General features: G+C 39.7%; 2 protein-coding genes across 2 annotated transcripts; both read right to left on the bottom strand.

Annotated features, from left to right (window-relative positions):
• On the bottom strand, nucleotides 5,667-8,228 carry LOC104737299 (putative cysteine-rich receptor-like protein kinase 39). Its single transcript, XM_010457440.2, has 6 exons — nucleotides 7,338-8,228; nucleotides 6,995-7,251; nucleotides 6,705-6,915; nucleotides 6,386-6,623; nucleotides 6,152-6,290; nucleotides 5,667-6,056 (listed from the first exon to the last, which is right to left on the bottom strand). The coding sequence occupies exons 1-6, from the start codon at nucleotides 8,185-8,187 to the stop codon at nucleotides 5,772-5,774; spliced, it is 1,980 nt and encodes a 659-aa protein (XP_010455742.1). The 5' UTR covers nucleotides 8,188-8,228; the 3' UTR covers nucleotides 5,667-5,771.
• LOC109128400 lies at nucleotides 9,731-12,126 on the bottom strand. The gene is made up of 5 exons (XM_019234614.1): nucleotides 11,486-12,126; nucleotides 11,077-11,206; nucleotides 10,693-10,980; nucleotides 10,333-10,557; nucleotides 9,731-10,120 (listed from the first exon to the last, which is right to left on the bottom strand). The coding sequence occupies exons 1-5, from the start codon at nucleotides 12,124-12,126 to the stop codon at nucleotides 9,731-9,733; spliced, it is 1,674 nt and encodes a 557-aa protein (XP_019090159.1).

Raw genomic sequence — 12,783 nt, 5'->3', positions numbered from 1 at the left:
AGCCACAAGCATTATAACTTAACCGTCATGTGAAATTTTAGAAAAGATCGTCTCTTGACTGAGAATGTGCTTTTAGCAACAGAGTTGGTTAATGATTATCATAAGGATTCTCTATCAAGCCATTGTGCTATTGAAATTTATTTCTCAAAAGCTTTTGATTCAGTCCAAGGGTCTTTTCTAACAAAGGTACTTATCACCCTCAACTTCCCAACCCCGTTTATTTGATGGATCTCCTTATGTGTTACGATTGCTTCTTTCTTGGTTCAAATCAAAGGAGAGCTGGCAGGTTACTTTCACAGCACGAGAGGTTGAAAACAAAGCTGCTCCTTGTCTTCGTATTTGTTCGTTATTTGTATGGATGTGCTTTCTAAGATGTTGGATAAGCCCGTGGGAACAAGAAAGTTTGCTTATCACCCACGGTGTAAAATTTTCTGCTCAACTCATCTCAGTTTTGCAGATGATCCTCTTTAACGGCAAGGTTCGATCAAAATCAGTATCAAGAAATTGACTTTATATTTAACGGGAAGCACATCAATGGTTGCTCAACAAGTTTCACATTGGTTCCTCTTTGGTCTTTGCGGTCGGACAGCTTTCAGTGCATTATTTAGGACTCCCCTTGGTAACAAAACAACTCAAACTAGCAAACTGTTTCCCTTTGCTTGAGCAGCTCCGACAGAGGATTTGATCATGGACAGCACGTTGTTTATCATTTGCAGGCCACCTATGTATCCTATGCTCGGTTCTTTGGAGCACTTGCAATTTCTGGCTTGGTGCTTTTCGGTTCCCCCGGGAGTGCATTTGTGGAATCGATAGAATTTTCTCAGCTTTTTTATGTAAACTAAAGCCTGAAGGAGTCCTTTGTTTGAGATAGAATTTGGTTAGGGACGGAGATGAACCCTCATAAAGCTAAAGTCGCGTGGGATATTGTATGTAAACCATAGCCTGAAGGAGGCCTTGGTTTGAGATCGTTAACAGAGGCAAACAATGTGAGCTGCTTGAAGCTGATTTGGCATTTTAGTCTCGCATAGTGACTCGTTATGGATAAGATGGGTTGAGGTAAATCTGCTTGAGAATGCACCCTTCTGGTCAATAATAAGACTTCACATCGGGTGTAGTGACCCGTATCACAAAGTACGTACCGGACGCGATGGACGTGTACGAAGGACGTGGAGATGTCTCAGACAAGCAGAGAAAAGGAAATTTTGGAGATTGGTGATCAAATGTCAATTAAATCCCAATGTGTACTCCACCACGATCTAGTGGTATCGTTGTAACACTTCAGGATCGAATCCACAGAGACCAAACAATTGCACTATGAAACTATGAAGATCAAATATAGCTAAGACAAAAGAGAGCCGAGAAGTATTAGTGTCGGACGGATCAAATATAGCTAAGACGGACGTATTGGACGTACAGGACGGGAGGTCCGAAGAGAGCCGAGAAGTATTAGTGTCGCGGACAAGGGGTCCGAGGAAGATGAGGAATGTTGGAGTCACGGACAGGAGTACCGAGTACTGCCAAAGAATTTAGACTTGCGGACGAGAAAATGGTTTTGCGGACGAGTACAGACGTACTTGGGACGCAAGAAGGACGAGGGAAAGACGAGGAAGTGGAAGAGTCTCTGCATGGGAAATAGATGCCACGTGTCATCAGATTAAGCCTTCTCCGCTAGCGTTTGAGATACACGCGCGAGTGGGGGAGAGTGCATGCAATTTTTTTGACACTTGTCAAGCCAAAATTGCCACTTGCCTAAACCTAAAAATCGAGTGTGGGCTTATAAATAGACCCCCTTGGCTTCTCATTTCGGCATCACTCTCTCTAAACACCAAAGCTTTGCCAAATTTTTTTCTCAACTTTTTGGGGAAGAAATCTTGTGACTTTGAGCAAAGAGAAAGAAGAAGGAGATCTCGCCGGTGGGAAGCTCGCTCAAGGGGAGGTGCTATCAGATTGGCGTGGTGAGGTGGAGTTCTAATCAAGCCAAAGATCTTCAAAACTAAGGTGAGTTGTGGATCTAAGGGGAAGGGAGGTGTGTGAGCTCTCTAGCTCTTGCATCGGCCTAGTTGTTGTTGTTGTTGATGTTGCATGTAGTGTTGCATGTAGATCTATAGATTGCATATAGACTAAGGGGGATTTTAAGCATTATTGGGGAAGAATGGCTTGATCTTAGACTAGATGCAAGTGTGAAATGCCTAGCATGCTAGATCTAATGATTTTAAAACTTGAAATTTGGGTAAAAATAATTTTTTTAGAACCTCATGCAAGTGTGAAATGCCTTGCATGATGGATTTCTACATTTTTAGGAATTTTTCCAAGGGTGGAAATAATTTTCTAAAATCACTTGCAAGTGTGAAATGCCTTGCATGTTGAGTTTTAGAGTTTTAAGAATTATTTCAAGTGTGGATTGCCTTGCATTATCGATTTTGGGAAAAATTGGGTTTAGAAAATGCATGTTAAAATTATAATTTAATTTTTGCATAAATTTTTGATGGAGGTTAAATCCTTAGATCTGATGGGAGATCAGTCTAGGAAAAAGGGGTTTGATTTTGGTGAGTCCATACGAGAATCTCCAAGGGTGGAAAGAGCCGTATGATGTACCCAAAATTTTAATATGTGAGTTTAACCTCTAAAAATTAGAAGAAGGTTGTTGGGGAGGCCATGCGAGGAAGGGTGCCGCATGTGAACCCAAAACCAAGGAATTAACCCTCATGGTGCTGATGGTAGATCGGACCATTGGAGTGTTGTTTCCTAAGGACATGCGAGAATCTCCGGGAAGGAAAGAGCCGCATGAATAAGAGGAATTTGAGGATTATGGTGCATGTAAAATTTAATAACTAAAAGACTTAAAACTTGGGGTTTGGGAGCATATAGGATGCATGCATGTAGGATTTTCTTAAGTTGCATGATTGTTTTCTTGTGGCTTAAGTTTGTGTGTGGTGATTGATTGTTGTTGTGAGCATGTGTTGCTTGCAACTTGTGTGCTGTTTGTTGTGCTTAATTCTTGGAGTCTTGAGTCCTAGAGTTAAGTGTTGTCCTAGCTAGTTCGCGGGTTAAATGTCTCGGTCCTTAGCTAGTGATCGTACTCTGTTCTTGACGTGTGTGTGGAAATCCGGTGAGCTAATCCAGAGGGATCTCATGGCAGGATGGATTCAGGTCTAGCCAGCTACTAGCCTGAAACGCATGACGATGCGGCACGGTTTACCCAATTGTGTGCCTGGGATGGGTGACAACTCGGATGATTTGGGGTGTGTCTGGTTGGTTGCCTTTGTGGTATCAACGCGGAAGAGTGTTGGGACAGGACAAAGGATCGATGGGCCCTAGGTTGTGGAATTGTGGGATGTGTTCCTTAGGTTGTGAAATTGTGTGGGATGTGTTCCCTAGGGTGATTGTGATATCCCTAGGTGAAGTTGGCAGTGTCAGTCATGGTGTGGATACCTGACTTTGGAGTCAAGCGTGTTCAAGTTATCTTGATGCATGGCTAAATCTTACCGCTTTGGCAGTGATTGCAAAGTGAAGTGGCGTGTAGGCCAAGTTAGAGTCAATGTCTAGACGAGTCGGGTCTTGTTTGTCCTTGTTTGATTGTTTGATTGCTTGATTGCTTGATTGTGTGTTTGTTGCTTGTTATGCTTCCGCATTGCGTGCTTTGATTGTGGAGTAGTTGTGGGGTAGTTGGTAATTTGAGATAGCATGCTATAGAGAGATAGCATGTTATAGGGAGATAGCATGTTATAGGAAGTTAGCATGTTATGTTATAGGAAGTTAGCATGTTAAGGGGTTAGCATGTTAGAAGGATCACCCAACTCACTGAGTAATACTAGATTTCTCACCCCTCTCCACAATTGTTTTTCTTGCAGGGAAAGTTAGGTGGGTAGTACCGAGTGTTATGGATCAGATAGGATCAGGGGCGGATCCAGAAGAATTATTAGTATGGGGCACATATCTAATAATTAATAAATATGTGGCCAAAAATTATAATATATATGTGACAAAAAGAGTAAAAAACAACAAATGGAGGGATCAAACACCTCACCAGCAAAATTATGAAGAGGAATACATAACCAAATGATTTAACAGACAATTATAGCAACATGTACTAAAAATATTTATAAACTGTGTGGGGTAAGTGCCCAACCTACTCTTAACGTAGATCCGCCACTGGATAGGATGTTTTCGTGCTGTGTTGCAAAGTCCTTGCCTCTTGTTGATATTTATATCTAATAATTAATTCTATATATATTAAATCGTTTATTTTCATATATAATTCGGACAAATGGAGCTATTTTCGGAGATATTTCGGGTCCAGCAACGCCGCGTACGGACCGAGGGTTGCAAAGCCTAAGGAATGTACGTAGCGGATAGACGAATGCCAGTGGACTGGCTGGAGGACCTAATTCGTTGGTGGAACCTCGGCCGGATCGCATGCAATCGTCTGATTGTGACGACCACCGGACCGGTCTGTGGTTAGTCCGGCCATAGGACGGTTTGGGGGCGTTACATCGGGACTCTTCGATCTAGGGCTAACGACTCAAATTCAAGGAGGTGGCTAAAGATTTCTGCAAAGTTGAAGTGGGGATGGAAAGTGTACGTCCTTCTTGTATAATCTGTCGTCTAACTTGTGTATTCTCGCTGACTTCCTAGTCCTAGGTGATAGAGGAGTAATTGAAATGGGCGTTGAGTGGAGCAGCTTAGTCATGGGTGTGTGGGCTACTCGGCTTCGTCGTCGCCATTCCTCTGACCAACTTGTTCAGATTGAAGATGCTTTGAATATGTAGTGGTGGAACAGAAGCCACAAGGAGGATGTTGTATTTTGGAGGGAAAAAATGACGTCTTGAGACCGCGGTTTTCTACTAAAGATACTTGGAATCATGTTGGAAAATTGCCAACACGGTGACTTGGCATAAGGGTGTGGTTTACTCATGCTACTCCAAATTTCTCCTTATGTGTATCGTTGGCAGTACACGATAGGCTTTCCACGAGGCTCGAATGGCTCAGTGGTCGGATGCCTCGTCGGGACTCTGGTCTCTCCAACGCACACTTGGAAACATATGATCATCTGTTTTTTGCATGTGATTACTTTCTGAGATTTGGGACGCTCAAGCAACTGAAAGATCAACTTACAATGATTCAACGTCTAGGGGATCACCAATACGCGGATGATCACCAATACGCGAATGCAGCATTAGTTTCTTTTTGATTGTAGAGCTTTAGCTCTTTCTGTCCATAATTCTTTTTTTCATTTCTTTGTGTAGTATTTCGAAGTACCAGTTATAATAATAAAATTTATTAGAAATATTTTTTTGAGATTTTTTTTAAAAAAATAAGGTTATTTTTTATATATAATTTAACATTAATTTTGAAAAGAAAATAGAAAATTCAATAATTTTTTAAATGTTTTTTTTTTAATTTGTTTTAAAGTCAAGTAGCAAATTAGAAATTTTATAAACCATATCGTAAGTGGCAACGGTGGCCAAGACCTAACATAGATCAAAACTCTTCACTCGGAAGTGGTCGTAGAAGGACTATTTTAAATTATTGTTATGTTTGTAATCTGTTTTTTTTTTCCGACAACAGAGTAACCTACACATTAGGCTTTAATTGACCTTTTATCACATAATAATATGGCAGAGTTAGTTACTATCACTATAAAATAGGTAAATAGATATTGTGGTTTGAGCTGAAATTTAGGAAATAAAGGTACAATGAAAGGTTCCTTGAAGAAGGATTATTGTGTAGTTTGCTTTCGAAAACAGTATTTTAATTAAATTATTTATAACTCAACGACAACTCAACTCCGTGAAGACATATTCGTTCATTGCTATTGTAGCACTTTCGAATTGGGATAGGATTCCAGTGAAAGCAGGAGCATTAGGTAAAGGAACGATGATGTTCTCATTGCCAAGCCAAGTTATCACAGAGCTCATGGTTGGTCTCTTTGTTGCATTCTCTTGAACACACAACAAACCAATTTGTATCAACTTGATGATCTCGTTTCTTGGGTCCTTCATCAAGAAAGGGTCAATTATAATCTCTGGCTTTCCTTCAACCCATCTCTTCCATGTCTGCACCAAGAAAATTTAAATGTTTTTACTTTCTCTACAGAAGTTTGAATAGCGATATATAAATGGAACAAAGACTGATATGTGAAGAAGCTTACAAAAGCTGCAAGGCCTTCTCCTTCGAATCTTTTGTTTCTTTCACCACTTATTATCTCTAGAAGCATAACACCGAAACCATAAACGTCAGATTTAGCTGAGATTTGTCCGTGGTTCAGGTACTCAGGAGCCATATATCCACTGCATATATGCAAACCAATAACACTAATTAAGTCATGACTGTTTGATTCATTTAAATCAAATGTGTCTTCAAACTTGATTAATATATTTCTTACCGGGTTCCAGCTATTCGTTTTGTTTCAGCTCGAGTCACGTCAGTGTCAAACAACCTAGCTGTCCCAAAATCTGCAACTTTAGGGTTCATCTCAGCGTCTAAAAGGATGTTACTCAACTTCAAGTCTCTGTGAATAATCTTCAGCTGAGAATCTTCATGAAGATAAACAAGACCTCGGGCAATGCCTTCTATAATTCTGGTTCTCAACTCCCATGTAAGAAGTGAACGCTTCTCGTCATCTGCAGTGTTCACAGAACATTTTCATACTAAAAGTTTCCAAAAATATACGAAAAATTACATCTTCTTTTACCAAGGCTCACCGAATATAAAGCTGTCAAGACTTGAGTTGGGGACAAACTCGTAGACAAGAATCACTTCATCTCCTTCATTACAGAACCCAAGAAGCTTAACAAGATTCCTATGTTGGAGTCTTGTTAAGAGTGAAACCTCATTCTTGAACTCTGTATCTCCTTGTCCTGAACCTTTTGTCAATCTCTTCACTGCTATCTCTTTACCGTTAAATAATGTCCCCTGAAACCGGTTTTAAAGATCGGTTACTTATCCAAGACAAAGATCCGTTACTCATTATCGTGAAAAATGTAATTACTACCTTATAGACTGTACCAAATCCACCTTGGCCAAGCTTATTTTCAGGCGAAAATTCATTAGTTGCCGTTAAGAGCATACCAAGATCAAACCGTAACATTTGTTGACCATCAGAATCAGAGTACCCTGCACCTCCATTGATGATGTTGTTTGATTTTCTCCTTCGTGCATGGAACATGATGAAGCCAACAAACACCAAAAGAATAATGAAAGTAAAAACAACAACTATTGCAATAATTCCGCTATCTCCTATCCTTCTTCCTGCAAATCATTAACTCCTTTTAGTCTAAGAACCTCTATCTATCATATGTACAAATTTTGGCAATGCTCTAGCTCATTTGTTTTACCTTTATCGTCTGTTCTAGAGCTCTTCTTTTCCTGAGCCGGAGGTCTAGGAGGCGCAGGAACTCTTGTTACGTTATCAAAAGCACCATGGAAAGCATATACATCCCACCTGAAAAAACAGCTTGGACGATAAACCTCACCTCCATTTCTTCCCCAAACCTCTTTTTTAAAAAGTGTCACGCTTTTACTCAAACACGTCTTGCAATCTTGGGAAGTTATGTCGGGTGTGCATTGCATCAGCATGCAAACGTTTGGAAACTCTGTGAACTCGGCTTTCCCGGCACTATAGTATTTAAGTACCAAGGAATTTTCAGCTTCCGCGGCAGCCTCGAGGGTCCGATTAGCCATTGCATTCCATTCTTTCTCGAAAAGAGTCATGTTTTTCCATGGCTCGATGCTATTTGGACTTTCGTATCTAACAGCAGGTCTAAGCTCGAGGTTACCAAAAGTTGAGTGGTTTGAGGTACTTACAAGACAAGAAACATTGTCTTCTTCGTCTTCGTCCCATGTGAACGAGTCTATGCGGTTTTGACATTTATTTTCATGTAGTATACCCTGAGTTGCTCTTTCGACACAACTGATACAAGCTTGTCGTTCATAGCCTCTTGCGCAGAGGGCAAGAGCGTGAACTCTGTTGGGAATTTTGCCGAGTGAAGCGTTGTAAAATCCACCATTGGCGACGACTTTTTTAGCAAGAGTGGAGAAAAGATTCTGGCGATTGTGACCGTAGCTGCTGCTGTTACCGTTGAAGTAGCGTCCGGCACACCCGACGGCGTAAACGACTTCGAGGTTTGGAAGGACAAGAAAAAGAGAAGAAGCAAGGATAATCATCAAAGTAGGGCACGCCCCCATGTTAAATGATATAACAAGTTTTTTTTAAATGTACTATTTCGTTATTGTTTAGAAGTAATCGATCTTCGAGCTTTGTTATTATATTTATATAGGTGAGCTGAGAAAGAGGTAATATCTGACTTCACAAAATGTGTATTGGTCAATTTTGTTTGGAATACTAACATGTGATCCCCAAGCATTACGTACTTCTCTAGCTCCAAACTTACGTTGAAGTTGTCAAGTCTATGGTTTTCGTATGTTTTGCGAGGACACTGCAACTTATAATATGGTTAATTGAAATATTAGTTATATAAACTTTTCGTCAATAGAAGGAAAAGTTTAGAACAAAATAAAATTTCAGTAAATTCTCTACAAATTAATAATGTACTTCCTCCTTTTTTTTTAAACTTGATCTTTTAAAATTGTGCCCAAAAATTAAGAATTCATTTAATTTTTGATTATTTTATAAACAAAAGCATCATTTAATATTCATTTAAACACAATTAGGCCAATCATAAAACAATAGGCAGAATATCAATCCTAAAACCATTAAAAACTAATTAATTTTGCATAAAAATATGAAAACATCATCTATTTTAAAACAGAAGTATAAGTCCAAAAGATCACTAAAAAAACACACACAAGGAGTAGGACGAGAACCATTGTTTAGAACTTTTGATAGCATCGTCAAATGATTAGTTCAACTGTTTTACCATAATTGGACTATTCTTTCACTACAAGAAAACAGGCCATTTGCCACTCCTACTATAGTCGCTTTTTAGTCGTAAATAAGGGTTTTGCGACTACTTCGCGACTTTTTTCGATGGTCGCAAAAAAACGGTCGCAAAATATGTTGGTCGCAACATGGTCGCTTATTTGCAACGGATTACAGACTCGTTTTTATAGTCGTATATTTGCGACGATACTGTGACTATAATTGGTAGTTGTACATTTCCGACTAAACTGCAACGAAGTCTACTTAGGGACAGTTTTGTGACTACATATAACAGTCGTATGTTTACGACCGTATTGCGATTAACGGTAGAGTATGGGCTTAGCGACAGATTAAGGACGACCTATTAGTCCCAAAAGGGTTGCAAAGTCTGTTTTAGTTTAGTAGCAGTTGAGTCGCAAATTAGTCGTTTATTATTGCGACTATGTTAAGACTGTTTTTGTAGTCGCTAAGGAGTTCGTTTTTAGTAACTATTCTGCCACTATTTTGTGAATTGGTTTAGTCACAAAATAGTCACATTTTGTGAATTGGGTTAGTCACAAAATAGTCACATTATTTGAATTCGTTTAGTCACAAAATAGTTACATTATTTGAATTGGTATAGTCACAAAAGAGTCACATTTATTAATTGGTTTAGTCACAAATCAGAAACGTTTTAGCAATCCTAATTGTGATTAATTTGGGAATTTCAAATGCTAATAATCAAAAGGAATGATGATTGAAACTACCACACAAGCAAACTTATCATCCAAAACAAAAAGATCATCCTAAACATCCAAGAAACAATATTCAAAAGCAAGTTCATACATAAAGAAAAGGGGAATTAGAAGTTTAGTTGGAAGAAGTATTAGAGGTAGGGGTTTGTGCAGCTGGACTGGAGGGTGGTGTGGTGCCTCCATCGATGGGTTGTGCAGTGGTTGTAGGCGCGATAGCTGGTTGGGTGGCTGCAGGAGGAGGAACCGTAAAAGCTGAGTATTCAGGAATTTTTTCAGAGATGAAGAGGACAAGCTTGTTGATCACAGCTTGAGACTCTCGGTGTTCCTGATCACGTCGTGCATTCTCAGACTCATGTTCAGATATCTTGCGCCGAAGTTGATCTTGAAGCTCCGCAAGAGTTGCTGCAGAAGAGCTCGCATAACTCTCTTTCCTTTTTCCTTTCCTTAGTGTCTCAACAAGTGATCCAAGGCCAAATGGGTTACCTCTGTTATCTGTTTGAGTACACTAAACCAAAAGATAAACATTCGCTAATCAGCACAAACCAGAAAACCAAATGCAGAATCAACATCAAATATTCTAGGTTCCTAAGCATAGCTCATTAAACAAATTTAAGAAAACCAGGAGACTGTTAATCTAAGAATAAACATCAATCATCATTCACATTAAGAAACCAAAATTGACAAAGAAAAATCACACACAAAAGACAAACGAATTACCTCAAGGAAGATCTCATTTCTTTCTTCAAGGGAAAGAGTTCGATGTGTTGAACTCTCTGAACCATCTGGACCATCATTGTCCGTGTCAGTTTGTCTGTCTTCTATGGTCTTCTCATAGGTCTCAGCAACTTGTTTGGCTTTTTGATCCACAAATGATCCATCTGGCCGAGTGTGTGTTTTAAGAAACACTTCGACCAGTGATACAGGACGCCCCAGCTCTTCCTCCTACAATGATAGTGAAACACATTAAATTATGAAAATTTTAGAAAAACATTAGGAGCTTAAGTGGCCGTGAGAGCATTAAATTATGAAAACATTAGAAAAACTTTGAGGTGAAGTGGATGGAAAGAGAAGTGTTACCATTTCTTGATGAATTTGTACATATGATTTCTGACCAGCTAAGTGTTTGTGCACTCCAAGGCCTCCACGGTCCGAGTTTCTGCAATGAGAAGCATTCTCACTCCTCTCAATGGCATCAGGGGTGTTCCAATATTCGCACATAATAGGCCATACTTTATCACCAATCCATGGTGGTTGTACACCACTCCTCCTAACTTGACTGACAATGCCTTTCATCCTGCTCTTTGCTATCTTCAAGAAACCTTCTTTAACAAGCTCAGTAATCCCGATATCCCAATTATACTTCCGCTACAATAACACAAAACATTTAAGTTAGCAAATTGACCAATTCATATATATAGAGTTAAGTGTTTAAAGCATTGTCAAAACTATAATTTGACTTACCGCAAATGTCCTGAAGTATCGCTCTTGAATGTGTTGTGGAGTAACCTTCCAACTGTAGTAAGGCCCATCAAACTTTCTCCTTAAGATTCCAGCAATGACTCGAGAAAGCTTTCCTTTGTGCCGGTTAAACCTGTTACATTAACTGAGTAAGTCTACTTGAAAATATGAACCAATAACCTATTGAAACTATTGAATATCTAATAACAACCGATTACTGAACATCAAACAACAACAAACAACAAACAACAAACAACAAACAACCGATTAGTGAACCTATTACCGCAAGAGGAGAGAGTGTTACCGAGTATACTTAAAGATCAAACTATTGAACACATTCATGCTTTTAAGATTCTATGTGACATACCGAGTATACTTAAAGAAAAATTACAAGAGGAGAGAGTGTTTATACCATAGAGTTTCGACTCCAGGGATAGGATGCTGAGACAGGAGTGGTAGATGTTCTCGGCCTGGAAGAGCTAGCAAACCATCTAACAGATCTTGGTAGTGATCGACATTTTGATTAGGGTTTTGTTCTTCCTCGTTTGCTTCGTCGCCGTTATCTCCCTCTGGAACAAGCTCCGGTTGCGGTTGAGGGTGAGGAACAGGAAGAGGCGCTTGTTGAGGAATCGGAGGCGGTTGAGGGTGAGGAACAGGAAGAGGCGCTTGTTGAGGAATCAGAGGCGGTGTAAGTATCCTCCGCGGTGGATGACTACTTGACGGTTGATTTGTCCTCGACGGTGGATGACTACTCGACGGTTGGTTTGTCCTCGACGGTGGATGAATACTCGACGGTTGGTTTGTCCTCGACGGTTGATTTGTCCTCGACGGTGGATCTGTAGTCGGCAATGGACTACTTATTGGTGCTGGATTTGTCGGGGGAAACTGTGAAGGACGGCTTTGATGTGAATGGGTTGCAGACTGTGTTGCAGAGTCTGTGCGTTCAGAAGGGTTCGACGAATGAGAAGAGGATATGCTAGAATTGAAGATTCGGACACCGTTGGCGGTTCTGCCACCGCGACCTCTGGAAGCAACCTTGGTCTTAGGAGGCATCGGATCGACGATTGAGAGAGAGAGAGAGAGAAGAAGAAAAAGATTTAAAGAGAAAGCGATAGAGGATTGAGAGATTGAGAGAGAAGGAGAGATCGATGTGTTTGAGAGAGAAGGAGAGTGAAGAGGTTTGAGAGAAAAAACCCTAGATCGATTGAAAAAAGAAAATAAGAAGTGTTAAAACGTTTAAGTGTTTGCCTAGTTATTAACGAACCGACGTCGCAATGTAGTCGCAAAACAGTCGCAGTATAAAATTTTGGGGAAAAAAAACGCGTAAATAATTAGACAAATTTCACAAAATTATTGGTGGGAACATAAACCGCCAAAACAGGGTGGCAAAACAGTCGCAAAAACAGTAGCAACAGTAGCAAAACAGTCTCAAGACAGTTGCAAAGTGGTGGCAAAGTGTTACTCTTTTGTGACTGTATTTTACTAGTCAATTTAAAAGTTTGATTTTCACACATTAGGAGCTTATTTGCATCCATACATCACTCATACTAGTAGTAAAGAGTATATAAAATAGGAAGAGTATGTAAAACATTGCTTTTAAAACATAAGAATTACATTTTCCTAAAGTCCTACACATTCTTCCATGGTGACATGTTTTTACAAAGATGGCTTTGGAACATATGCATGTATTCATTGTTAACATTGAAATTT

Source organism: Camelina sativa, chromosome 13, assembly GCF_000633955.1.
Source record: "Camelina sativa cultivar DH55 chromosome 13, Cs, whole genome shotgun sequence".
In the NCBI taxonomy this organism is placed as follows: Eukaryota; Viridiplantae; Streptophyta; class Magnoliopsida; order Brassicales; family Brassicaceae; genus Camelina; species Camelina sativa.
This window is presented reverse-complemented; position numbering and strand designations above follow the sequence as displayed.